Source organism: Falco cherrug, assembly GCF_023634085.1.
Source record: "Falco cherrug isolate bFalChe1 chromosome W unlocalized genomic scaffold, bFalChe1.pri SUPER_W_unloc_1, whole genome shotgun sequence".
NCBI classification, from domain to species: Eukaryota; Metazoa; Chordata; class Aves; order Falconiformes; family Falconidae; genus Falco; species Falco cherrug.
This window is the reverse complement of record NW_026599288.1, coordinates 532159-558475: the sequence shown is the minus strand read 5'-3', so window position 1 is coordinate 558475 and position 26317 is coordinate 532159. Positions and strand designations below refer to the sequence as shown.

General features: G+C 42.5%; 2 protein-coding genes across 13 annotated transcripts in view; one reads left to right on the top strand and one right to left on the bottom strand.

Moving 5' to 3' along the window:
- Positions 1-4791: 4791 nt before the first annotated feature.
- LOC129734946 (uncharacterized) lies at positions 4792-23656 on the bottom strand. The gene is made up of 3 exons (XM_055700361.1): positions 23564-23656; positions 8476-8916; positions 4792-7601 (listed from the first exon to the last, which is right to left on the bottom strand). The coding sequence occupies exons 1-3, from the start codon at positions 23654-23656 to the stop codon at positions 7299-7301; spliced, it is 837 nt and encodes a 278-aa protein (XP_055556336.1). The 3' UTR covers positions 4792-7298.
- Positions 14399-26317, top strand: part of LOC129734840 (ubiquitin-associated protein 1-like) — a 36635-nt gene continuing 24716 nt past the window's right edge. For 6 of the 12 annotated variants that reach the window (XM_055700150.1, XM_055700148.1, XM_055700142.1 and 3 more), the window contains exon 1: positions 14487-14593. The gene's annotated coding sequence lies outside the window, so the exon portion shown is untranslated. Of the gene's footprint in view, positions 14594-14645; positions 15033-26317 lie in introns of those variants that run through there. The other 6 variants (XM_055700146.1, XM_055700144.1, XM_055700143.1 and 3 more) reach the window with 6 other exon arrangements.

The following is a 26317-nucleotide window of genomic DNA, read 5'->3' as shown; positions in this document are numbered from 1 at the left end:
ACCATAATTGGTGGGATACTCTCTTTGGCTGGTCACCCTCTGCAACAGGAATTCTTAACACTATGGTACACCCCATTGTGATCTTATTGATCAGTTTAGGAATTTCCTTAATACTAACCATTATGTTATATTTGTGGGTTTGGAGAATGTTTAAAAGGGTAACATTTATGTATGATGCTTTATATCATTCGGGAAGGCTGCTTAAGTAAAAGAATTTACTTAATTTAATAGAAAAGGGGGGATTGATATGGAGAAATAATGTGAAATGGGGATAATGGACATGGATTGTGATTGTATGTGTCTGCTTAAGGAATGTGGGTATGGTGACTAGTCATGGGTGCGGTGACAACCACAGTTTTGAGGAGACGCCTGCCCCTCTGCCCCTCTTCCTCTAACAAAGGGGAGACGCCTGCCCTTCTTCCTCTAACAAAGGGGCTATTTAAAAGAGAATAAGAAAAGATGAGAGACATTCAAATGCTATCTAGAGGGAGGGAGTGCTAAGTCTCCTTGCTGGAAAAGATTGGGTGGTCACAATCACCTGAAGAAGATCGGGTGGTCACAAGGACATGAATCACCTGAAGAAGATCGGATGGTCACAAGAACATGAATCACCTACAAACCTGCAAGACCACCACATTCCAGGAAACGGACTGATAAGCTAATTAACATACGAAGCGGGGTTTAGGTAACAAATATGTATAGGCGTTAATTGAATATTCATTTGTTCATTGTATAAATGTGAGATGGTTCGTCACTTCGGGCATGCACGCTTGTGGAGGAGCGATCCCCCGTGCATCTGCGTGCAATAAACATACCTACTTTATAACTTTCGAGTTATAGAGTCTAATTCCGCACGTCACCTGCACACAGAACAAATGAACAGGCAACCCTATCTTTTAGCTGAGCATACAAATCAATCCAAACAAAAATAAAGGGCAACAGCCTGAGCTACATCATGTTTTTATCACACAACCAGGACAGACGCAGATTTACAAGGGACAAGAAACATGTGTGAAGGACTGCTTATTCTTCACACAAGTGCTCACAATATGCTCTGTGCCCCAGCTTTTCACATACTGATTTAAAGAACGTAGTCAAAATTTCGTAGCGACTAAGTATCCTTTAGTGGCAGCGCGGGATGCACAGGGGATCCTTCCGCCTAACATGCATGTCCAAAGTAACTAACTATCTTATATTTATACCATAAAACAATGACTATTCAATTAACGCCTATATATAGTCATTACCTAAACCTGCCTACTCTCGCTTTGTATGTTAACTAGCTTATCAGTCTTTTGTGCTTGCGCAAATTCTTCCAAGAATTGTGGGCAGGGGTCCTCGGGATGCTGGCGGTGGTCTTTGGGAGGAAGGCCGTTGATCTTCCTCAAGGTGTACTTTCACCTTTTGCCAGAAAATGCTGAGTTGGGTGACTTACCAGTTTCAACCAGCTCTTGCTAACTGTCTTTCCTCCTTGGGTGTGTTTTAGCTATGGATGCTGACAGATAACAGGATGTCCACAGCCTCACAAGGTGTCAGCAGACACAATACACAGGGGATGTCATGTACCTTATATTCATTATATTTTAACTACAAAATTCATTCTATCCTAGAGTGAGTTCATACAATATTGATATGGAGAAATAGTGTGAAATGGGGACAATGGACATCGATTGTGATTGTATATGTCTGCCCAAGGAATGTGGGTATGGTGACTGGTCATGGGTGCGGTGTCTCCTCACATAGCCACACAGCTTTGAGGAGACAACTACAGTTTTTAGGAGACGCCTGCCCTTCTTCCTCTAACAAAGGGGCTATTTAAAAAAGAATGAGAAAAGGATAAGAGATATTCCAATGCTATCTAGAGGGAGGGAGTGCTAAGTCTCCTTGCTGGAGACGATCAGATGGTCAGTCACAAGGACATGAATCACCTACAAACCTGCAAGACCACCACATTCCAGGCAAAGGACTGATAAGCTAATTAACATACGAAGAGAGAGTAGGTGGGTTTAGGTAACAAATATGTATAGGCGGTAATTGAACATTCATTTGTTTTATTGTATAAATGTGAGATGGTTCGTCACTTCGGGCATGCACGCTTGTGGAGGAGCGATCCCCCGTGCATCTGCACGCAATAAACATACCTACTTTATAACTTTCGAGTTATAGAGTCTAATTCCGCACGTCAATATCATACTGCTCTCGGAAATCACAGGCATATTTGGTCATTCATACTAATATTTTAAAGAAACCCAAAATAAACACATTGCCTTGCTAAAAAATAGTCACTAAGAGAGAATTAATTGTGATTAACTTTCACAATTGGCTTAAGCGAATCTTCGGGAATCTACATGATTCTTCGTCACCTACCTAGTCTCACCACCCTTAACAGCAACTAGTGCTCAGGTAGGCTGCAAGGTCAGACAGATTATATCTGCCTTCAGTGAAAGCTAACCTTCCAAGAAAACTTATCCTAACACAAAGCAGCAAGCTGATCCAGCTGACTCCCCAGCCACATGTACATTAGTGCCAGCAAGAATGAGCAGGTGGGAACATCCTCTTCTGCAACAGCTCAACTCCAGACCAGCTGAAGCTGGTTACAAACATTTCACCCTCAGCCAAGCTGGAAAGTGACATCATTGTTCTATTTCAAAAGTGGTTTTTTGCTAACAAAAGCAAGACTATGCTTACGCTGTCATTACACCAATACTATTGCTGGTCACGCTGAGTAGCGTTGTTTGATTTTTCCCAGTTCTCAGTCTTGCATTTTAGTCAGATTGTAAGCATCTCTTTTCTATATTCATAGAATGCTTGGCATAAGGTTCTTCCATTCTAAGGCAATACAGATTTACTAATATATGCTAAGCCCTAAAGAAACATGGGCTCTTTAAAGACTAAGCTATCAAACTGGTATGTCTTCTTTCCAGGGGTGATGAGAACACATACTAGTCTTAGCACAAAACCTACTCACAGGTTGTGCAGTACAGGCAACACAAGTGGGTAATGGCCTCGCACATCCTCCTTGAAAGGGTCTAAAGAGAATCCAGGATGTAAAGAAACATCTGAGAAGTGAGCAGCAGTATAAGAAGGTTGACTGACTCCGAACTCTTATTTCCAGAGACAAGATCATACAATCAGGCACTCCACCTTGCTGTTAAACTCTGAAGCACTACTAGCTAATGGGCACACACCTTGATATCACCGAATCGTTCACTGCCAAAATCACATTTGTTAGTTTTTGTGTCTTGCCCTCCATGTTTAATTTTAGGAGGCTGGCAGACAGTTAACACATGTCAACAGATGACAAAGGATAGAGAAGTGAGAGCCTGCTAAAGGGCATCTTGACCACCCACACCATACCTGGCACAGAAACTACCAGACTCTGAAGGCAGACAGGGGTATCACGTGCAGTTGACAGAAAACCAAATGCTTCTGAGACAAGAAACAGCACCTGGCTATTTACCGACAAGCCACTGAAACAAAGGTGAACGGAGGTGTCAATTACAGACATTAGAGGTTTATTTACACTGAGTTTTGTTCACTGTTCAGTGGACTTTGAGTTACAAACTAGGAGCATGACTTCTCATTCCCTCTGGGATCAGAAACAAGCAGCCTTGAGTCTTCATTACATGTGCAAAGCAAGAAGGTACATTAACCAGCAAAGCAAGTGGAAATTATTTTCCCCATAGAGAGTCCATATTCATAGATGAAAGAGTAACTAACTATCCATTGGATTCTCACCGCTACTACCCCAGGTCTACAAGACTAGATTACAATAGTATGAGATGCATAGAACAGACATGAGATCTCTTGAACAAATTAAGTCTAAGAAGAAACAAGAGCTGATGATTTACAGCAGGGCATCCAAGGCAACATATGAATCTACCAAAGAGAGAAAAGGTATCTGCTAGCATTCACAAAGCAACCCATTCATGCCTTGGAAAAGCCACCTGAGAAACCAGAAGAAAGCATTTGGTAAGGAAATTTTTAAACACAGATATACCCATCAGGCCTGCCTTGGGGGGGTGGGGGGGAGAACCAACAAAAAAACCAACACACACCACAAAAATATTAGATTCCAGGCAATTATATTTCTCAAGCAACTGGAAACTAATAAGCTTCTTTTATTTAGGGAATGATTTATAGCTCTTGTATTTTTTCATCCTTAACTTCACAATTAGCAAAAGAATTAAGTCCTGAACACATACACAGAACTAAGGGAACAACAGAAGCTGCAAAGTTATTGGAACTTTTTAGGAGCTGCATTATTCTTTATCATTTCCCCAAAATAGCAAAAAAAAACCCCAAACTTGAGCAATCTCATGTTCAGTGTTTTTGTTTGCCATATGTATCCTACATAAGTCTCAAAGTTTCTCTAGGAAGCTTGAACAGAAAACACCAGTTACAGGATCTTCTTCTGAAACTTCATGGTATCAGCCTTTGCTAATTGAGGTGTCATGATGACCCACCCTAAATAACGGCACCTCTCAGAGGTTTGCCTGCTCATCATTTGAATTTGAAAAACATTAAGCAGCCCATTGCATACAAGATCAAGGAGATTACAAATATTAATCCTGCCTTAGAAAAGCCCAGGCGATTGTGTTTGAATTTTTAGACACTTGAATGCTTGTATAGGTTCCATAATTCTAGATCTATTAGAAACAGCATGCACCTTTAAGAAACCCAAAAATTTTATTTACAGCTGGCCAACTGTGAGCACCAGGATCCACTAGATAACAAGAAAGTTATTTCATATACACAATCATACCCAGGGATATTTTTAAGGATAAAAAGTTATAATCCTCATTAAAAGTGAGCAATTGACGGAGAACTCCATATTCTCTTCAGCGTTTACAGTGACTAGTACTGTAAAGTGACTAAAAGCAAACCTACTCCTCTATGACAAGAGCGTATTTTTTTTGTTAGAAATAGTGAATCCTTCTGGCACAGCATAGCCAAAGGCAATTTATAAATTAAACACAAAAAGCTCTCAGGGACACATTCAAGCTTTGATTTACATAATGCAACAGAAAAATATAAACTTTAATTACATATAACTAATGTGGTAAACCCCATTGAAGTCAACCAAAATGTTTTAGATTTACTCCCAACTTAAATGCCACAAGCTCAGCATATGAGAATCAACAAGGGAATTCTTCTTTGTTAGGTTGCTTACTCAAGATAAGAGAAAAATCTTATTATTAGAGTGTAGAGTTTAACATCCTACTTGTTCAAATGTGAATGCAAAGCAACCAAGCTAAAGCTATTACAGTATTCATAATTCATATACAATCTTTCACAACACTGAAGTGACTTCTTTTGTAATCGCCATATTTTGGTTAATAAAAGACAAGGTCCATCTGTAACATTTAATCTACCTGTGGAAGCATACACTTCATTGCAGTGTATGCAGTGGAAGCAACAATACGGTTGTGACGTACAGAATTTAACTCAAAAGTTATAAAGTAAGTATGTGTATTGTGCGCAGATGCATGGGGGATCGCTCCACCACAAGCGTGCACAACCGAAATGACGAACCATCTCATATTTATACAAAAAAACCAAATGAATGTTCAATTAACGCCTATACATATTCGTTACCTAAACCCACCTACTCTCGCTTCGTATGTTAATTAGCTTATCAGTCCTTTGCCTGGAATGTGGTGGTCTTGCAGGTTTGTAGGTGATTCATGTCCTTGTGACCATCTGATCTTCTCCAGCAAGGAGACTTAGCACTCCCTCCCTCTAGATAGCATTGGAATGTTTCTCATCCTTTTTATAAATAGCCCCTTTTGTTAGAGGAAGAAGAACAGACTCTTTCTATCATTAGTTATTTCCTTAAAACTATATGGTTACGTGACCAATCACCACACCTACACTCCTTGAGCAGACATATAGAATCACAATCGATGTTTATTGTCCCTATTTCGCACCATTTCTTCATATCAGTTTAACCCCTCTTCAGTTCTGCAATTGTTTGGTCCCAGTTTTCTGCTACATTGCATTAACAACACATTTGCTCATTTATCTTTACTGTAGCAGTACTGGAACTACGGAGATTACAGAACACAGCAAAATTGTTGCAGCTCTATAAAACAGTCATCTTGCTAGAGTAAGCAAGATTTTCAAGAGCTTGTGTTTCAGCAGGAGTTTGTCTCCTGTAAACTGTTCCACAAACAGTGCTGGCTACTGACTGAGATGATGAACACACATGAAGAAAGGTGGCAAAGAGATTCTATTTCAGGCTTATTCCTGTTAAAAGACTCTTTTGTTTAAGAAACAAGGCCTTGCTTCTTAAGAGCTACTGCATGAAAGCCTCCCACTGCGTAACTATGAATAACAACAAAACATCTGAAACTAAAAGAAAAAAACAATTGTCCCTTGCAAGACATCACTGAGCACAGCTTCTGTGCAAAAAACCCCCACAAACACAGCAAAAACTTAAGGCAAAGAAACAATCACACCAACTGATATACTCTGAGGTTTAAGAGCTACTTGATCTATACACTCCTTGCAATGCTCAATTCATTTCTGTGGCACAAACCAACTTGCAAAGAACAAATTTGGGATTTCGTGCTAATTCAATCAGAACTTCATACATGAAACCTCAGCCAATGAAGTTGGGCTACTAACTCTGGCAGAGAGAACATTATCTAAGAAGCATGGTCTCCTCCATTTATTAACCACGAGGTTTCAATTTTTGCTAAAGCATATAAAGGTACATAAGCAAGGGAAGTTATTTGAACACTGAAAAGAGATTGGGGGGGGGGGGGGGGGGGAAGGTGATCACAAAGTGAAAAAACAAAGGATAATCCTGGAGACCTGAAATTCATTTTTTAAGCTTGGAACATTTCTAGCTACTCTGAAGAATACCTGGAGTTTAACCATAGTTTTTAGTTTTGTGGCAACTTTTCAAAGTCAGCAGCACAGAGCCATAGATAGAACCAAACCACATAACCCCAAGCATAAAGAAAAAAGCCTCACTAGCAACCTCTGCTAGGCACAATAGCTACCATTTAGCAAAGCTAGCACCGTTCATTAATGAGAAGATTCAACCCCACTGTTGCTCTCCATCCTGCAAACAGATGTAAATTGCTCTGTATGGATTAGACAGATGCTGCATGAGATACAGACCTTGCTTCAGGTTTCCAGCTATTTGCAGAGTACCATATTTCCAAGCAGAATGGGTGATCATTAAGCATTACCTTCATACAAAATTAACTGTGCATGATTTGGACTTCACTCCTAATTATTTGCTAATATTTTCCTTCACAATCTACATACTATAGTTATGGTAAGCATCATCTAGGGGTGGAATAATTAACAGAGGAAAGACAAGTGGTACTTACTGTGTTGCATTTTGTCCCACACACCACTTGTCGGTGGTTCAGCCACTGGGAAACAAACACTTTATTAAGGGTTCCGAGGGGAAATTCTCTCTCCTTCAGGAGGCTGGGAAGCTGCTGGGCTGCATATCCATGCAACAAGTGGTGATAGCTGGACTCATTCTGCACCCTGACTTCTCTACCTTTCAGGTAGTACACCAGAGACCTTTTCACCAGGGAGAGTCTTTTCCTTTTGTGAACTGAGTGATCCCATCCATACTGTGGAAAATAAACAAGGAAATTAGATAAAGCAACTAGAACAAACTTAAGACATGACCCTTCCAAATTCAAAGATATTCTCATCAAAATACTGAAGTCTTCCAAACTATCCATGAAATATCATACACGAAGATTGACTTGGAAATGCTGATACAGCCTTCAGCAACATAAAATTAAACATAAACATTTGCTAAAGAAGTAACGCTGCGATGACGCTGAAAACAGTCCATATTGGTAAGACACCGGATGCTTACAGAAATAAAGAGAAAACTGAGAAGCACTTAAGATAGAAAAGGACAGCCCCGACAGCTCCCTGCCATGAGCTCAGCATGATTTAAAGAACGTAGTCAAAATTTCGTAGCGACTAAGTATCCTTTATTGGCAGCGCTGGATGCATGGGGGATCCTTCCGCCTAACATGCATGTCCAAAGTAACTAACTATCTTATATTTATACCATAAAACAATGACTATTCAATTAACGCCTATATATAGTCATTACCTAAACCTGCCTACTCTCGCTTTGTATGTTAACTAGCTTATCAGTCTTTTGTGCTTGCGCAAATTCTTCCAAGAATTGTGGGCAGGGGTCCTCGGGATGCTGGCAGTGGTCTTTGGGAGGAAGGCCGTTGATCTTCCTCAAGGTGTACTTTCACCTTTTGCCAGAAAATGCTGAGTTGGGTGACTTACCAGTTTCAACCAGCTCTTGCTAACTGTCTTTCCTCCTTGGGTGTGTTTTAGCTATGGATGCCGACAGATAACAGGATGTAGACAGCCTCACAAGGTGTCGGCCAATAACAGGATAGCATTACAAGATGTTGACAAACACAATACAAATTGAGGATGTCATTATTCTATCCTACAGTGAATTCATACAATATCAGCAGGTTTGGGGGGTGACACTGCGGGAGCCGCCCAATACCGACTGCGCCCTTCGTCAGCCTCCTCCGGCTTGGCATCAGGTGGCTCCGCAGCATGGCTCAGCCTAGGGGCGACGGGGACACGACGGTTACGGACCGAACAACTGAAATTAATGGGGGTAGTGGCAGGAACCCGAGAGAACCCCCAGCGCCACCATGGCAGGGAGCGGGGACTGCCGGGGGTACTCTTCCCCACCACCCCTCGAAGACACCTTCCCCAGGCACCAGAACCCCATCGCCCTCCTTCCCCACCCCAGCCAAGCCAAGCACCAGGACACAGCAACCCCCAGTCAGGGTCATCCCGGAAACCGCACGTTCCGCCCCACCGGGGAAAAGGAATTCGGCCTCCCCCACCCCGCGACGCGATGCACCACACACCCGCTTCCGCCTCCCCAGCCTACCTGCTCTCCCTGTAGCCCCTCAGGCCCCGCGGAGACGGCTGCTACCGCTTTCCGCTTCCTACTAACTGTTTTCCGAGCCATAATAAGATGAGGAGAGGCCAAGAGCCCAGCTTAAACCCCACATGGAGCAGGAAGGGGAAACAGCTGTTGAGGAACAGGGCATATAAATGAAAACCAGATTCGGTCACTATCTCCGCCACAAGCCCCACCGACCGCGCTTCATGACGTTTTCTCCGGGATTTTTTTACGACAGTTACGTCGCGCCTTTGCGGCAGTTTCTCCGCCCTGCCCGGGAGCCTCGTTTCCTAGCAACCAGAGGAGGTGGGGCGGCGGACTGGCCCGCCCCCTTTGCGGTTGCCAGGGCAGTGGGGCCCGGTCAGGGGAGGGTTGGTGGGGCTCGAGGTGAATCTTTCTAGCTTCGTCCCGTGTCCGTTCCTTGTTACCTTGCATAGACCGGCAGGGCTGGCTGGCGGCCTCCTCGGGCCCCGTCAATTTAAGCATAGGAGAAGCACCGTCTAGCTGGTTTCTTTCTTCATTTACTTTTGAGCAACTGAAGCTTGCCAGACAATGCCTGGAGGGCAGGGATGGGTGTTATTTTGGCAGCCTGTGCTGCTCCTGAGAAAAAGCAGCTATATCACAGTCCCAAGAGTGAGGAGGAGTGGGCTGATGCCACAGTGCTGGGGAGACATGGGAAGGGTACTCTGGCAGCTCAAAGCAGCAGAATACACGGATTTGGTATCATTCACTGAGAGCCACCCTGTGAGAGTATTCCTGTTGATCCTAACGTGCACAATTTATACTGAAGTTTTCCATCTCTCCTGTGGGAAAATCTGACCACAAGCATAAACCACCTCCTCCTCCCATTCTACTGCCAGCCTTGAGGGGCCTGGTACTGGCTTCGCTTTGCAAAACTTTATTCAAGGTTTCCCTTAGAGAGACCCTTTTACCTAGCAGACAGCTTGGCTTTATCACCTGGCTTTTCTGAGTGAATACAAGGGTCCAGTGCACATTCCTTAGTGCATCATGAGGTGCTTAGTCAAACTTTGAAGTGCTCTATTCCACCAGGAAACTCCCTTATTGAAGGGAAATTAAAGGACATATTAAATATTTGTATTAAATATGCTGCTTTAAAACTGATGTGGATGGATATGTGATTTTTTTTATGTCCACATGGCTCATAAGTATCTTATATGCTTATAGAGGCAAAATTTTGAGTAACCCAAACCCAATGATTGCCATTTTGCAAGTGACATTGCAGAGAAAAGAAAAAGGAAGGGAGGAAAAGAGAAAAACATGTGACTTGCAGACAGACTGCAAAAAAAGCCAGCTCCTGACTACTTGAAATGTTCTGATGCCTCAATTCACGTGAAATCAGTAAACATACTATTTTCTTGATAAAGAAGTAATTTCTTTTAGGCCATATTTTTGTGTTTTCATCTAACAAACCTCAAAGACAAGGGTGCTGTGAAAAGCCAAACTGGAAAAAAAACCCCACCAAACTATAAAAGAACCCCACAGGCTTTCCAACTTCCCTGAGGATAAAAAGCTGTAGTGGGTTTGCATGGCAAGGTTTTGGTAGCAGGGGGCTATGGGGTGGCTTCTATGAGAAGAGGCCAGAAGCCTCTCTCACATCCAATGGAGCCAATGCCAGACAGATCCAAGACAGACTCATTGCTGAAAAATAAGTAATTGCCTTATCAAGTTGTTTTATTCCCCACATCACTTAAAAATTCCAAACAAGAAAAAAAAATAGTCTTACAGAAATCTTATTATGTTGATGCTGTCTCATTAGAATAGAGATAAGCATGTGGACTCTAGCACTTGGCTGGGTAACTAATATAGCTGCTTTTCTGGACTCAGTAAAAACGTATTCATGTTGAGTTAAAGCACTCTGAGGTGGATATTCCTAAATGACAAGTAGTGAGTATTGCCAAATTAAGGAACAACTGAGTTGGACGGGTGATGCAACTTTGGTGGCTGTGCTATGGATAACAGGCTGTGAGATGCAGTATGTCTTCTATGGGGTTAAGAGGCTTTTGTGGGGGCTTGGTAGGGGGAATCTTACTCCAACTTCTATCTAGGGTGTTAAGGAAAAAGAAGAAGAGACGGTACTACAATTAGCTAGACCTCTTCCTCTCCTTCCTTCCTTTATCCTACTTGTGTGCAGGCACTCCTGTGACTGCTGGCTTTGTAGGGTTGACCTTGTGTACCTGGCATATCTGCTCTGCAACAGCTTTTTTCAGGGAAGAAGGGGGGAAAAACCCTGTCCTGGCCTTCTCCTTTTCTCCATACAGAAGAGAGCTATGTGTGTAGCCCTGTACTAGCTATGAGGAAGGGAATGGGGCTGAGATGGTACACATGATAGCAGCATAGTAGAGTTGGACTGATTTATTCAGTGTTATGTGCAGGATGGTGTTAGGTTGCAGTACCACAGTAGTACTGATACTTAACTTCAGCTTTCTGTACTTGCAGGGCTGTGATTCAAAAGTGGCAGCGATGCTTTAGATCACCATTGCAATTGGGTGACAAACATTTTAGGCAAAACCTTAATTCTAAGCATAGGGATAGAGAAAACGTAGTCTTTAAACTTAGCTTTTGCAAGCTTGTGGTTTTAGTCCCAGAAACAAAACTGAAAGCGATTGCACCTTTCCTGTCTCACCAGCTGGATCTGGCCTGCAGTTTTGATACTTATTTTTTCCCCTGTGGATGCCCTGTGGAATAAAGAAGTCAGGGAAGAAGTTGCTTCTACTAATATCGGATGCTGAGTAAGTCAAGTGTAAGCTAAAACAAAGGTACCTGAAACTTCAAAGGGAAAACCAAAGAAGTATCAGTTGAAGATATGTGAATTAATAAATGTTACTTTCTCTTTAATGAATTGATCTTCGATTTTCCGAATATTTTAAGAGTCTACTGATCAGCTGGGAGACTTACTGTATAGTGTTTGTAGTGGGTTTGCATGGCAAGGTTTTGGTAGCAGGGGGCTATGGGGTGGCTTCTATGAGAAGAGGCCAGAAGCTTCCCTCATATCCAATGGAGCCAATGCCAGCCAGCTCCAAGATGGACTCATTGCTGGCCAAGGCTGAGCTAATCGGCAACAGTGGTAGGGCCTCTGTGACAGCATATTAAGAAGAGAAGAAAACAAAAAATCTGCGCCAGTGGGAGAGAGGAGTGAGACTGTGAGAGCAACAGCTCTGCAGACACCCAGGTCAGTGAAGAAGGAGGGGGAAGAGGTGTTCCAGGTGCCAGAGCAGAGATTCCCCTGCAGCCCATGGTGAAGACCATGGTGAGGCAGGCTGTCCCCCTGCAGCCCATGGAGGTCAACGGTGGAGCAGATAGCCACCTGCAGCCCATGGAGGACCCCACTCTGGAGCAGGTGAATGCCTGAAGGAGGCTGTAACCATGCTGGAGCAGGTTTGCTGGCAGGACTTGTGGACCCATGGGGGACCCACGCTGGAGCAGTCTGTTCCTGAATACTGCACCCCATGAGAGGGACCCATGCTGGAGCAGTGTGTGAAGACCTGCAGCCTGTGGGAAGGACTCATATTGGAAAAGGTCATGGTGAACTGTCTCTCATGGTAGTGACCCCATGCTGGAGCAGGGGAAGAGTGTGAGAAGGAGCAGCAGAAACAACATGTGATGAACTGACTGTAACCCTCCCCTTCCCTGTTCTGCTGTGCTGCTCGGGGGGAGGATGTAGAGAAATTGGGAATTAAGTTAAGCCCAGAAAGAAGGGAGAGGTGGGGGGGAAGGGAAGGTGGTTGGTGTTTGGTTTTTTTCTGTTTTGAATGGTAATGAACTTCCCCCAAGTCGAATCTGTTTTGCCTGTGATGGTGTGAAATGTGTTCATTTGATTCGTGTCAATATAGAACAATGCTAGGACCGCATGATGAAATGTAACCTTCTGTCTTACATACCCTTGTATAACCACACGCTTAAGAAAAACAGAGTGATCAATGTATATATGCGGCAAATGAAGAGACGGGACGCAGCTTGATGCAAGCAAATGTCAATTTATTGTACAGAAGCACGAGTTTATATACACTTTCAGAAGCTGCGCGTTTTAAACAGATTGGTTCTTGAAGCTAAGCATTACATACTAGGCAATCCCTGATTGGTGGTTAACTACCATCAATTAACAGCAAGGTGTTATCTTTCCTTGGCGCCATCCGTCTCCCACTCCCCTGTGCTCTGCAAACATGCCTCATCATGTTAATTGTTGTCTAGACAAGCTCGAGCACATTCCCCTCAGCTAACTGATTGCCATGCATGGTCCTAGTTTCCAGCCCGCTCCTGCATATATAGTTCCTGTATCTTGCAAAGGACATCTGGCTACATAGCTAGTTCCTGTATCTTACAAAGGACATCTGGTTACACACCCTGATATGCTGGCTAAAACTGGCTTGGCTGCTAACCGCACAGTGTTAAGTAAGAGAAGTTTACAGGGCGCATGCGTAAAATCTAGGGTCATCCTAAGGGTGAGCCGAGGAAGACTGCTGACTTCATCCACCGACCACCAGATAGGAGTTAAGACGACCCTCGGAGATAGAAAGAGCATGCGCCATGAAGTACATGCCTATTCCAAGGATACATTTACATAAACCAACCCTTTCTTAGAAAAAGCTATGAATATGTATTAGTTTAGGAAATGTAAACCTAAAATAAATTTTGTACGGTGCGCATCTTGGTGGAGCGGAGACTCCCGGCGCACCCAGCGCTGTTTGCTTGCCTCTATTTGCTTAATAAAATGCAAACTTTGATTGTAATCCTATTTTGGGACTAAGTCATTTATCACAATGGTAGTGGCTGAGTGATCTCCCTGTCCTTATCTCTACCCACAAGCCTTTTATTATATTTTCTCTCCCCTTTCCAGCTGAGGAGGGGAGTGATAGAGTGGCCTTGGTGGGCACCTGGCATTCACCCAGGATCAAGCCACCACAAAAGCTCAAGGGATAATTCTAGTTTGGCTGCTTTCAGTTGTGATTTACCATGATTTATCCCCCTTTCCACATTCTCCCTTACTCACACACAACTGCCACCTAAATTTTGGAAAAAAACCCCTCCATTTCAGATCAAGGCCCTTTCAATCTGGTCAATGCTAAATCTGGTCTTGGAGGGTAAACACCGTGCTCCAGTGCATTCCATTAGGAGTGCCCCTTCAGCTTTGCTGGGCTGGTACCAGCTCCTCCTGAAGGATGAGATCAGGTGTCAAGGGGGCCATGGCCACTGAGGGAAGGGGCTGAGGCATATGGGGTGAAATGCCCCCTCTAGGCCCGGCTCGCCACCTTCATCCAACCCCCTAGGGAGCCTGTCGCTGTGCCCAGGTGGGAGAGGGGCAGGAGGTGCTGGAGGAGCCTCTGGGCAAGGCCAGAGCCAGGGACAGTGCCAAGAGCCACCAGACATGTCCCCCCCCTCCTCGGGGAAGGAGGAGAGGCGTCCCTCGCCCCGCCCCTCGCCCCGCTGAAGTGACGTCACTGTGAGCATCTCCCGATTGGACCGGCGGGGGCAGGTGACCTCGCGGTGTGACGCCAGTGCGTTGCCGGGGAGGTGAAGTGGAGGGCAGGTAGATAAGATGGCGTTGTCTGATCGTAGAGTTGGAGATATGTTGTTGGTTTTGTAGGTATGGGTGGTGGATAGTGACCCCGGGGACAGCTGGAGCCGTCAGGCACCGCAAGGGTAACGAGTGGGCCGGTAGGGGGTGGGGATGCTAATTTTCCTTGTAGGGGGGGCCTGGGTAGGGAGGCGCAGCCGGCTGCTCCTTCGGTCCTCCACCCCACCGCTGGGGCAGGCTTCGCTGCTGTTTCTCTTTGTCCGGGGCGAGGGACCCTCCGCGCCCCCGTCTTGATTCAGCACGTGTGAGGTGCTGGCGGGGTGGCTGCGGGGCTGCTGGCCTCCCGGGGGGGCTCGCAGGCTGGGGGCCCCTCCCCCGGCCGCGGAGGGGTGCGAGCCGATGGGCGCCGCGGTAGCGTGTGGCTTTGCTCCCCGTCGTCGCGGCTTCTCGGTGCTGCCTTTAAAAGTACTGTTTAATGGAGATGAGAACCTGTGTGTTCAGCTCAGAGGGATGGAGTCCTCGCGCTGCGTCCTGGGGTGGACCCGAGGAGCAGAGGGAGGTCAGGCAAGTAGGGTTGATGCTCCTTTCCGTATGCTCTTCTGCTTTCCAGCAGTTTTGGGGACTGTCTGAGTCAAAAGAATGCCTTTTCTGTTTAATAACCTTCGATGAATTTGCTTTCTAAGAGCTGAATGATATTAAAGTCTTAGTAAATGGTTAGTGTCTGTGATGTTTAGAGTTAAGGTCCTCCCCATGGTAATTAAATCTTCTGTGAAGAGCTGAAACTTCTGCTTTTCTTTGGGGGATGGGTGTAGGGGTAGGGGTGGTGCATGTATGGTTTTTGTCAAACCTGCTTTCAGGTAACTTGTTAATTTCTGGCTCGTTTTGTGTAAACCATGGTACTCGCCTTCCCTGTGTCACTTGTGACTTCAGATTTCTACTGTATTCAGTCTTTACTTGTGTCTTTTAGGCTGAAGAACCAAAATCTTGTTTACTTCACGGGTCATAGCCATCCAGATCTCTGTTCATGCTTATTATCTATTTCTGGATCTTTTTCAGTTAGCTGTTCTGTTTTTGAATGGGGAAAAGGATTATATCTCTCTCTGCATTTGAGTTGCAGAGGTACCATGGATGTATGGTGCAAGAATATTTCGGTTTTGTAGTTTTTAACTTCCTGGTAATGCCTTGTGTTCTGTTTAGCTCAGTACTTACTAGAAGCAAAACATTTAATGCTTCTGTGAAGCTATTTAGCATAATTTAAGAACTATTTTCCTGAGTTTTGATAGCTCAAAATCTATAATTTTAAAGGGAAAGTTAGGATTGCCTTGTTTTTTAATTAGTAATAGAAATTACAATAGATGGAAATAAGTAATTGCCTTATCAAGTTGTTTTATTCCCCACATCACTTAAAAATTCCAAACAAGAAAAAAAAATAGTCTTACAGAAATCTTATTATGTTGATGCTGTCTCATTAGAATAGAGATAAGCATGTGGACTCTAGCACTTGGCTGGGTAACTAATATAGCTGCTTTTCTGGACTCAGTAAAAACGTATTCATGTTGAGTTAAAGCACTCTGAGGTGGATATTCCTAAATGACAAGTAGTGAGTATTGCCAAATTAAGGAACAACTGAGTTGTGACGGGTGATGCAACTTTGGTGGCTGTGCTATGGATAACAGGCTGTGAGATGCAGTATGTCTTCTATGGGGTTAAGAGGCTTTTGTGGGGGCTTGGTAGGGGGAATCTTACTCCAACTTCTATCTAGGGTGTTAAGGAAAAAGAAGAAGAGACGGTACTACAATTAGCTAGACCTCTTCCTCTCCTTCCTTCCTTTATCCTACTTGTGTGCAGGCACTCCTGTGACTGCTGGCTTTGTAGGGTTGACCTTGTGTACCTGGCATATCTGCTCTGCGACAGCTTTTTTCAGGGAAGAAGGGGGGAAAAACCCTGTCCTGGCCTTCTCCTTTTCTCCATACAGAAGAGAGCTATGTGTGTAGCCCTGTACTAGCTATGAGGAAGGGAATGGGGCTGAGATGGTACACATCTCAGGAGTCAGGTTTCTGGACCAATCCAGCAGACCATCTCGTCTAATTCTATCACACTGGCAGCCAGAGGAGTTTTGGCTGGTGCTGGTGGCATGTGATATAATGTCACAGAAGGCATCGCCTTACTTGTCCTCATCCTTTTTAATTGTATAAGCTTGTGGTTTTATGTTGCTTCTGCAAACTTTATGGATTGGCAATTCAGAACATTCAATGTTGTTGTCAGTGTCCAGTTTCTATATCATAAGTTTTTGACATTGGCTTATTCCTGTGTGTCCTGGTTTCAGCTGGGATAGAGTTGATTTTCTTCTTGGTGGCTAGTGCAGTGCTGTGTTTTGGATTTGGTGTGAGAACAATGTGGTTGGGGACAACTTGGTTTCTCAGGCCTTGCTGGTGGGAGGGCTGGAGGGGCACAGGAAACTGGGAGGGGACACAGCCAGGATGGCTGTCCCAAACTGACCAAAGGGATATTCCATACCTTGGGATATCATGCTTGGTATATAAACTCTGTGTGTGTATTTGTGTTGGTCAGGGCTGCCGGTTGATGCTCAGGGACTGGCTGGGCACTGGTCAGTAGGTGGTGAGCACTTGTGCGTCATTAGTTTTCTCTATTCTCTTTGGATTTTATTCCTCTCCCCTTCTCCCTCCTTTCCATTATAACTGTTACTGTTGTTCTTTTTATTTTCTCTCAACTGTTTAACTGTTCTTATCTCAACCCTAGTCTTGCATTCCTTTCCAATTCTCCCCACCCCCCTGGGTGAGGGGGGAGTGAGCAAATGGCTGTGTGGCACTTAATTACTGGCTGGGGTTAAACCATGACACTGTGTTTTACAGTTGGTGCTGGGTTGAATATTCTGATAAATTGCCAGTCTACTTGACTTATTGATAAAAGCTAAAAGATTGAGTTTAATTTTGCTTGCTGTGTTTGTGACAGTGTAAAAAGAAGCAGTTGTATTGTGCTTCTCAAAGTACCTTTAGGCTCTTTATTGGGAAGAGAGGGAATAAGTTAATTTATCCCTTAAATCAGGTGTGAGTTGGAGTTGTGTAAACAAAAATGGATGGAAAAGTTGTGGTAGTATAAAATAACTTTGCACTTGAGGGGGTAATGAACCATAAAGATTTTGGGGGTTGACTTCTATATTACATACCTCAGATTTGTGAGCTCCTTTATAAACCTAGATTTGTTAATGAAGCTGTAATTCTGTCAGTGGTCATTGGCTGGCAGGGCTTTGTACCTGCAATTACTTTTACAACTAAGCATATAACTACATGAAGTATCATCCTCTAGATACTGTTCTGAGAAGTAATTTAAAGAAAATGTTTGGGTAAGAAAATTATTTATCAATTTTTAATCAGACAAATATTTGTTATTTTAATCTGAAGAACTTTCAGACTTTGAGTTGGGGGGAAGATGCATTTCAGGACTCCTACAGCTGATAAAGAGTCTCGTGCTTGTGCAAATGCAAAATGCAATTCCTTTAAGCCAGAAAACTGTCTGGAAGAACAATTGCTAGATTCTGATTAGCATCTTAACAGAGGGCAATTTTCAGAACTGCAGTTATAGGCTTCTTTCTTGTTTGTAGGAGTAATTTCCGTTGACTTACCTGGAAAACTTTTGATAGCTGGTAAAAAGCTCATAACACATTCCTAGACTACTAAGCACAGGCACTTGGTGATGTAACTTCTTTACAAAGAAGTTATGTTACTAATGATGGTTAAAAACTTGTCACTCGTAACTAATGCTGTTGAGTTTTTCTCAATTTGTATGCAAAGGGAAAGCTAGCAAATTCAAGTTTGGACACAAATGTAATACTATTATGTTCTGTAATCCCTTCTGTGTGAAGATCTTCAACTGGAAAAACCTTAATAAATACAGCTTAAAGAATCCACAAGCATATTATGGGATGCAAGATAAATGAAGGTAGACAAAGGTGGAGAAGTTGAATGTGATATGAATGGCTAGGTGGTCTAAGCTGCTTTTGGAGCTGGACTCTAGAAATAAACGTTTGGTTGACAGAATGGCTGTGCTACATCTGTGTGACATGTCATCCTTCTCATTCCTGAGCTTTCATATTGCATATGCAAGTACTATACAGTTCTGAAGGTTTACCTGTCTCTTGGGATGTTTTGTATGTTATGGTATTGGACCAATGAAGAACTGCTTTTTCTCCCAAGGAGGTGAACACTTGAAATACACCAGTATTCAGTGCAGGGATCTAGCTATACTCTGAATAAATTGATTGTATTGAGTAATGTAAAGGTCTCTTTCCCTTCAAGTTGGGAGAGAAGAAGTTGTGTATCCATCTTACTAAAGCCTTCTTCAAGACATATTTCTCTTGTAATTTGACATTACTGCAGGAATGTAAATGTGATGCTCCTGTCCTGTCCTTAGGCAGCACTGGATTTATTTGCTGAAGTAAGCTGGATTGAATCAGATACATGGGTGATAAGAGATAGGCTGGGACTGATTCTTAGGTTACAGGAGAAAATCTGATATTTCAGTTGAGGAATAGTCAACCCATAGTCTTTCTAATTTCTTTCTTTTTAAAAAAACCCCAAACTCAACAACTTGTTACTTTGTCATAGTAATGATAATGATGGTCTGCTGAGGAGAGTTCTCTGTACTGTTAGTCCCATATTGTTGTCCATCTTTTAGATGTTTGGAGAGGAGAAGCTGTGGGTATTACTGTTGGATGGTTGTGGGGCAGCCTTATCTAGCAACCTACTCTGGTCTAATTATAAAATAGAAGTAAGGATAGATTGCTGAAGTTGAGTCGGATCTGTTAAAATTTCCTGAGGAAATTAAGCTAATGCGTTTCTGAAGGCTGCTTTTGCACTTGAAATGAGCTATTTCTGTTCAGTTATTCATTGCTTTAAGTGTTTCAGGGGTTGCATTCATTACTGTAGCTGCTGAAGAAATTTCTTATATGCAGGAAAAATGTTTATTCCACTGAGCGAGACTGGATATACAGTGTATAGCAAAATTATAGACTTAAATTAATTTGAAATAGTAACTTAGAAATAAAATTTGGACTAAATCCAGTTTTGTATTATCAATCCAGAAGAACATCCTTAAGGCTTTTATAGTAAGATGAAAAGCTGTATGGGAGTGACTTCATAGGGAAAATTGGGGCATAAAAGATATTGGTCCAAAGTTGAGAGAATGCAGTGAGATTCTTGGTGTAGTTGTGGAGCGTGGTGTTTGGGTTTTTTTGTTGTTTTGGTTTTTTTTTTTCTCCTCTTTCCTGTTGCTTGTGGCTTCCATTCTTGAACTCTTCAATCCATTGTTGGACTGTAGGCTGAACCATATTTCCATTTAAGCAGCCCTAAATAGAGGGACTTTTGCTGTTTGAGAAATCCAAAATCAAGAGATGGATCCAAAATAAAGGAAGATGTTTTTGCTTAGGACTGGAGTGTGCTGCCTTCAGGTAGTGCAGGTCACTGAAGTTTTCTAATATACAACACAGCAAGCAGCTAATTTACTTATCATATTCTGTTTTTTGTAATATATCCGCTATAGTTGAGGGCAACCTCAGTTTGACTTCTCTGCACAAAGATAAGTTTCTACTTTTCTATGCTAGACAAGTTTGCTCAAGACAACTTCCTGTGTTACCAATTAATTCAATTCCAGAAGTGTGCTTGCTGTGGGTACTACCACTTTGCTGAGCCTGTTCAGGTGTCTGCTGCTGTTTTCATATGTCAGAGTATTTTATCCCCATCCCCACCCACCCCCCCAGCTGGTAATGATATTTCTGTTCTTATCTATTTTTTTAAAGAGCAGAACTTAATCTTTGCTACCAGCTCTGGTCTTCCCTAAAGTTAACAAACCTTTTCAATAAATAATTAAGGTGTAAGTATTCACTTTAAAACAGTTTCCTGCTCTTTATGCTCTGTTATGCAACAGTTCCACATTTAATGAAAATAAGTGAAATTTGCTCATCTAAAATGACCCCTGGTAGTGAAATTTAATTCGGTGTTGACTACTGATAATATTTCCCATCTAGGGTGGGAAAGCATGAAAGCAGGCTTAACTGGTACTGTATCTGGAGATGAAACAAGATTGGTTCTTATTTAGGCATTACTGCAATGGGACCATATTTTTATTAGATTTATTTGCTTTTTTTTATATTTCAATTTGATTCCTTTGTTCTGTTGAGTTAGTCTGGGAAGGAGTGTGTCCTTGCTGAGACCTCAGCTCGATGAACATATGAAAATAGTTGAAGTGAGTGTTCACCTTGAACAGTGATGAGTTGTTTTGGTGGGTGTTTCTTCCTTGTCTGTAAACTGTTTGGGTGGGGTTTTTTTGTCCTTCAGTGAAACAAAACTTGAGATCTCTTCAGACATGTATTTCTGTATGTGCTTGTTTTCTTGTCTTGGTCTTGATAAGAAGTTGGATGAAGACAGATACCTATTGGTTTAGTAGGAGCGACACGAATTAAGGACAAAATGAACCAGCATCGAAAGCTGAAACTGTATCAGTGACACATTGATGGGTGGAAGAAGATGCATAAAACTCAAACTATCTCAAACCTTCCTGATTTTTTTCAAAACATGCCTCAAAGCTTGTTTTACCTTTGTCTTGACAGCACTAATGTGAGAAATGTAAATTCCATCTTAGGTGCTACAGATGTGACATTCTTCATATGTTTACTTGACTTTTTTGGGGGCTTATGTTGTCACTTTGCAGAAAAGTGTTTTGGTGAGCATGCTTTTCCAGGTATGCTGTGATCAGCTCTTAGGTGTTTCAGTAATAGGAAACTTCTAGAACTTCTGTTTTCATGTATCTCAAAGTGTATATTTGGTGAAAGAGTAACTTCTAGTGAATAGGGGTGTTTCCTGGAAAGTGGGCAACACTGAGAGATGAAACTGAAAGAGGGTAGATTTGGATTGGACATAAGGAAGAAATCTTACTTATAATGAGGGTGGTGAGACATTGGAACAGCTTGCCCAGAGAAGCTGTGGATGCCCCATCCCTGGAAGTGTTCAAAGCCAGGTTGGATGGGGCTTTGAGCAACCTGGTCTAGTGGAAGGTGTCTTTACCTGTGGCAGAGGGGTTGGACTAGATGATACTTGAAGGTCCCTTCCAACCCAACCCATGGAAATATTATGGAAATAACTGGTGGCTTCTAAATTAAGTGAATTTGCAGGAAACTTGCATTCTCAGAATATAGCTCTTTTAGTTGAGAGAAATGAGGTATGTTAGTGGAAAACAGGGATGTCAGATGGCTGGAAAAGTTTGGCGGTTTAAACCACGTTATGGGAGAGATCCTGTAGGGAGTGGGAGAAGGCTGTTGGTGGCCTTATATGTATTTAAACTGCTTGGACTAAGGGTGAAATCAGGATTTGAAGCAGTGGCTTCCATGCAGAGTTCAAGGTTTTAGCCTGCTTACTGCAGGGCAGGCGGAGTGAGTTGTTTGTAGGTGGAATAGTTAATTTAACCGGCTGCGTTTTCTGTCAGTACTGTACTGAGTTTTGCTGGGGAAACATTAAATGTGTTGTGAGAGTAGGTAGTGCATGTGACCCTAGCATAAGAATAAAAATTGATGAATCTATAGTAGTCTAACATGGATCCCATTGTTCTTGTACACGTGTGTTTTGGTTGAGTTCAAATACATAAAATAGTAAGTGATGTCTGACCTGCTAGCTGATTCTATTTTTCCATTTTAAAAGCTTTGTCTGACTTTATTTCCAGTGACCATTGAAAATTGAATGGAAACTCCATACTAGTGCTTGCTTCAAGGAGGGTCTTAGAACAAGAGCCTTAAGGTACCTTATCTCCTGGATTGCAGTAGATATACTTAAATATTTTTTTTCTGTTAAGGCTAGTGAAAGTGATGCTTCTTCCCCCCCCCCCTTTTTTTTTTCCCCCTGCAGAAAATGTAGTTGCAATGTGTCAAATCTAGTTTTACAATTTTATCCAAAGAGCTGTTATCAGTGGCTCAATGTCATTGTGCTTTATGGAAGGGGAGTATCTCTGTGCAGCTGATTGCTTGTTGTTTGCAAAACTGCTAGAGGTACAAAGTAGAAGCAGTTGCTGCAGATTTTGGGGTGATGACATCTATTTGGAGACTGTAGTAAATGAAAATGGAATCTGTTTTGTACTGTAGTAAACTGTGATCAGCTTTTTATTGTCAGCATCTGTAAGATATCTCAATTGCATAGCAATAACTAAATGCTTACGTAGGTGGGAAGCTTTGATATGAGAATCTTAAGTCTTGTTTTATCTTAGCAACAGGCACTGTCTACTTTTTTTGTTGTATGAGGCTATATACAGAATTCTGATGTTGGTTATAACCTTTCACTTGCACAAGTAGTTATAGTAAAAACTTAAACCACTGTTTAAATCTGGAGTACTTGTGATGCATTAAAAATTAGTCACTTGAATCAAACTGCTTTTCACTGTTTCTCAGTGTAAAATCAGTAGTAGTTCATGAATGTAATACAGGCAGCAATAAGAAAATTAAGTGTTGTTTTGTTGGTTTGTTTTTTTTTTTTTTTAGTTTTCAGAGTGAATGGATGCATCCTCAGTTCTGTGTACTTAAACTACGCTATATGTACTGGCAGACAAAATGGAAGTTAAAAGATCAGGTCTCATATCTGAAAATCATAACGTGCTGAATTGAGTATAGTTGAAAAGTTGAGGCATTTTGGTTTCCTCTGACTCGTAAGTAAATTTCTTATTTATCTGAATCTTAGGTGGGAGTTAATTCAGAGAATTCATGTGGTCTGGAATCTAGACATACTTGCACCTCAAAATGAGGAATATAGCAACAAGAGACCAGTTCTTGACAAATAGTTAAATTGGCCTTGTTATCACTGAAAAAGCTGCTCCAGGTACCATTAGTGATAGAATGCATCCCACTTGACCAGTCGGAGCTCTTTCAAAAGAAAAGGAATGTAGGTATAAACTTCAGGGAAAAACACCAATAGAAGGAACATGGAAATAATAATTAAAAACCACTCCAACTTCCCAGCAGCTCTTCATGTGTCACTTGGTAGTTTTTCCCCCCCCTCATTTATTGATGAGACTGTCCCTTTGGTATTGCTTGACTGTACCAGGTCATGCTTCTCCACATTCTTGTCTGGCAGCACAGCTAGGTAGTCATTCAGATTTAAGTGGTGATGTGCCAGGTGGACTGTCTTTGTCATCTCTGTGCTGTCCCTTCAAGCCTTTCCAGCTTGTCATCTATCTTTTGTGCCAGTTTGTCATCAGTTTTGTCTTGCTGCTTCTCTGTTTCTGCATCTTTATGGTGGTGGTTGTTGTGGTGGTTTCTCTGTAGTGTTGTCCCCCTATCCCCTTCTGTCATCGCTCTGAGGTTCTCTGCCCTCATCCTGGGCTCTGCTTTACTATGTTCCTCTGGCTGGCTGGTTTTAAGAATGTTGCCCTATTGCCTCAGTGTTAAGTGAAAAATGAACATATAGGAAGGGAAGAGCCCACATCAGATCGGCAGCAGCCACTGAAGCAAAGTTGCTTATAACTTTTAGGCATTTGTAGTCCTGATCCTCTCTTCAGAGGGTTATCCAGAACCAAGAATGAGGGAATGGAGCAAAGGGGGGTTGGCATTTGTAGGTGGCTGTAGAAAAAAACCTTGTAGTACTATGCAACTAACTTGTTTCCCTAGCCCAGGGAAGATGTTGAAAAAGTTTGTGCAGTAGAGTATGTTCTTTATCAATTTTAAATGTGCAGTAAAGCATCAGACAAAACTTGTGCCCCTATGTGCCATTCCCACAGATGCCCTTCAGCATCCTGTTTGAGAGTCTGGAGATGAGAGGCAACAGTGACAGGGCTGCAGTTGTCCATTAGCTGGTTTGGAGTAAGGCTTTGAGAGAAAGTCCTTTAAATTTCTAAAAGAGCAGTAACAAAGTTAAGTAAACGTTTACTGCATGGTGTAAGAGCTTTGACTAAGCAAATACAGTTCAGGCCCAGAAGCATAGTAGCAACATTGGTAACCTAACTGGCTGTAACTTTTTTTCCAGCCAGCAGGACAGAGCAACAGTAAGATGCTTGTAACAGTGGCTCCTGAATAACCTATCAAATCTGATTAGTCAGAAGACGTTATTTAAATTAAACCCCCTTTTGGAAAGGAGGTGATGAAATGTGGCTGGCAGCCTGTTCTAGCATTACTGTGTGCAGTGCCTAACAAGTCTATTTGCTGACAGTGACTTCTGCAGTAATGGTATCTTAGTGCATGCTCACGGTGTATCAGGAAGAGCTAGTGTGCTATAAACTCAAATGCTATCTGAATCTAAAGTGTGACTGTCTCTCTGGAAATGGTGCATTTAATGATTTGCTTGCTATTGATGTGTGTGGTGAAAACTTAAGTTGATTGTTGCTTATGAAAAAGCCTTTGCCTTTAATTAGGGATTGCTTAACTTGGACAGGGAGCTCAAGAACAACTTCAATGAGCAGGTGGTGTTTGTCTTGAGTGCGCCCCCCCCTTCCCCCCCCAAGCAAGATATGAGCAGGTGTGGTGACGCAAGTCGAGGTGGACTTAAAAGAAACACTATGTCTGCGTGGCTGGGTTCCAGCAAAATGGCCTTTATTGTTTATACAAATTATTTATATATCTTAGACAGTGCAGGTGTTAGACCCTGATAGGGTTTTGTGTCCTTCTTCTTGCTTGCTATTTGCTGTTGCTGTAGGTGCCCGTATGCTGCGGTTCTAAGTTCCGATTCTTCACACCCTGTTTACATACCTGACAATTTGTGGCTGTCTTAAAGGTACACGGATAAGTCTTTGAAGTCAACTAACTTGTCTGCAGATCCCAACAAGCAGGAACATCCAGACAGTAAATATTTTGTGCAGCTGTGTCATGACAGTAACTTCACCATACTTGGGTGTCTGGCCAACATCCCTGACATGTGTGAACCTTACAGACCATGAGATAGTACACGCCTGCACTTAGCCTAAACTTAAAAGTTTGCATACACTAGGTGTGTAAACTATTTTTGTTTTTCACTGAGTATTAAGGCAGGCAAGCTCCGGGACTGGGCCAGAAGCCTCATCTATGGGTGGACACACTGCGTAGGAATTTTCCCAGTTACCGAGAGACTCCTGGCACCGGCTGCAATGGGGCTTCCCAGAAAAAAGGGTGGGCCTGGGTGATGTTAAGGTGGTAATGGGTGATGTCTCCTTTTCTCAGTCTCTGTAATGCTTTGCAGTAATGGTCTGATGCTTCGCTCTTATTGCTCTTTTATCCTATTGTGCATAATAACTAGTACTGTTCCCTTTATCATATTGCGTGCTATTTTTCCTTTATTGTATTTTAATATAATGAGCTGCATTTATCCTTATATTTGATTTGGAGTTCACTTTTGCTTAGTATCCAGTCAATTGGCAAAACAATGTGCCTTAGCTAGTTCTATAGTTAAAATAAGGTGTTGCATATGGCAGAAGAATCACTTTTCCCACTGCACCTTGAAGTTAATGTAGATGTTTGGCCTGCATTAGGATTTGGCTACAGGATTGCCAACAAAAGCAAGATACTTATTGCTTATGTGGGATGTTTTGACACTGAAGACACATCTAAGGCTTTATGCAGCCCCAGATTGATATACTACTGCAAAACTTCCTGGATGCTAGATGTGCACATCTTTGGTTCTGGGAGACTTGTAAGCATTGCTGCTAATGTCCCTGGAGCAAATGGATAGTGTCATGGTAACTTAGTACTTGGTAAACTAAGATTAGTGTGTGAGATGGCAAATTTAGTATGTCCTTGCAATGGCCTGCTGGAGAGGGGGATATGGATTATCATTCTAAAAATGAAAAGGGAATTCAGAGAAATCAATGTCCTTTACGTAAGTACAGTC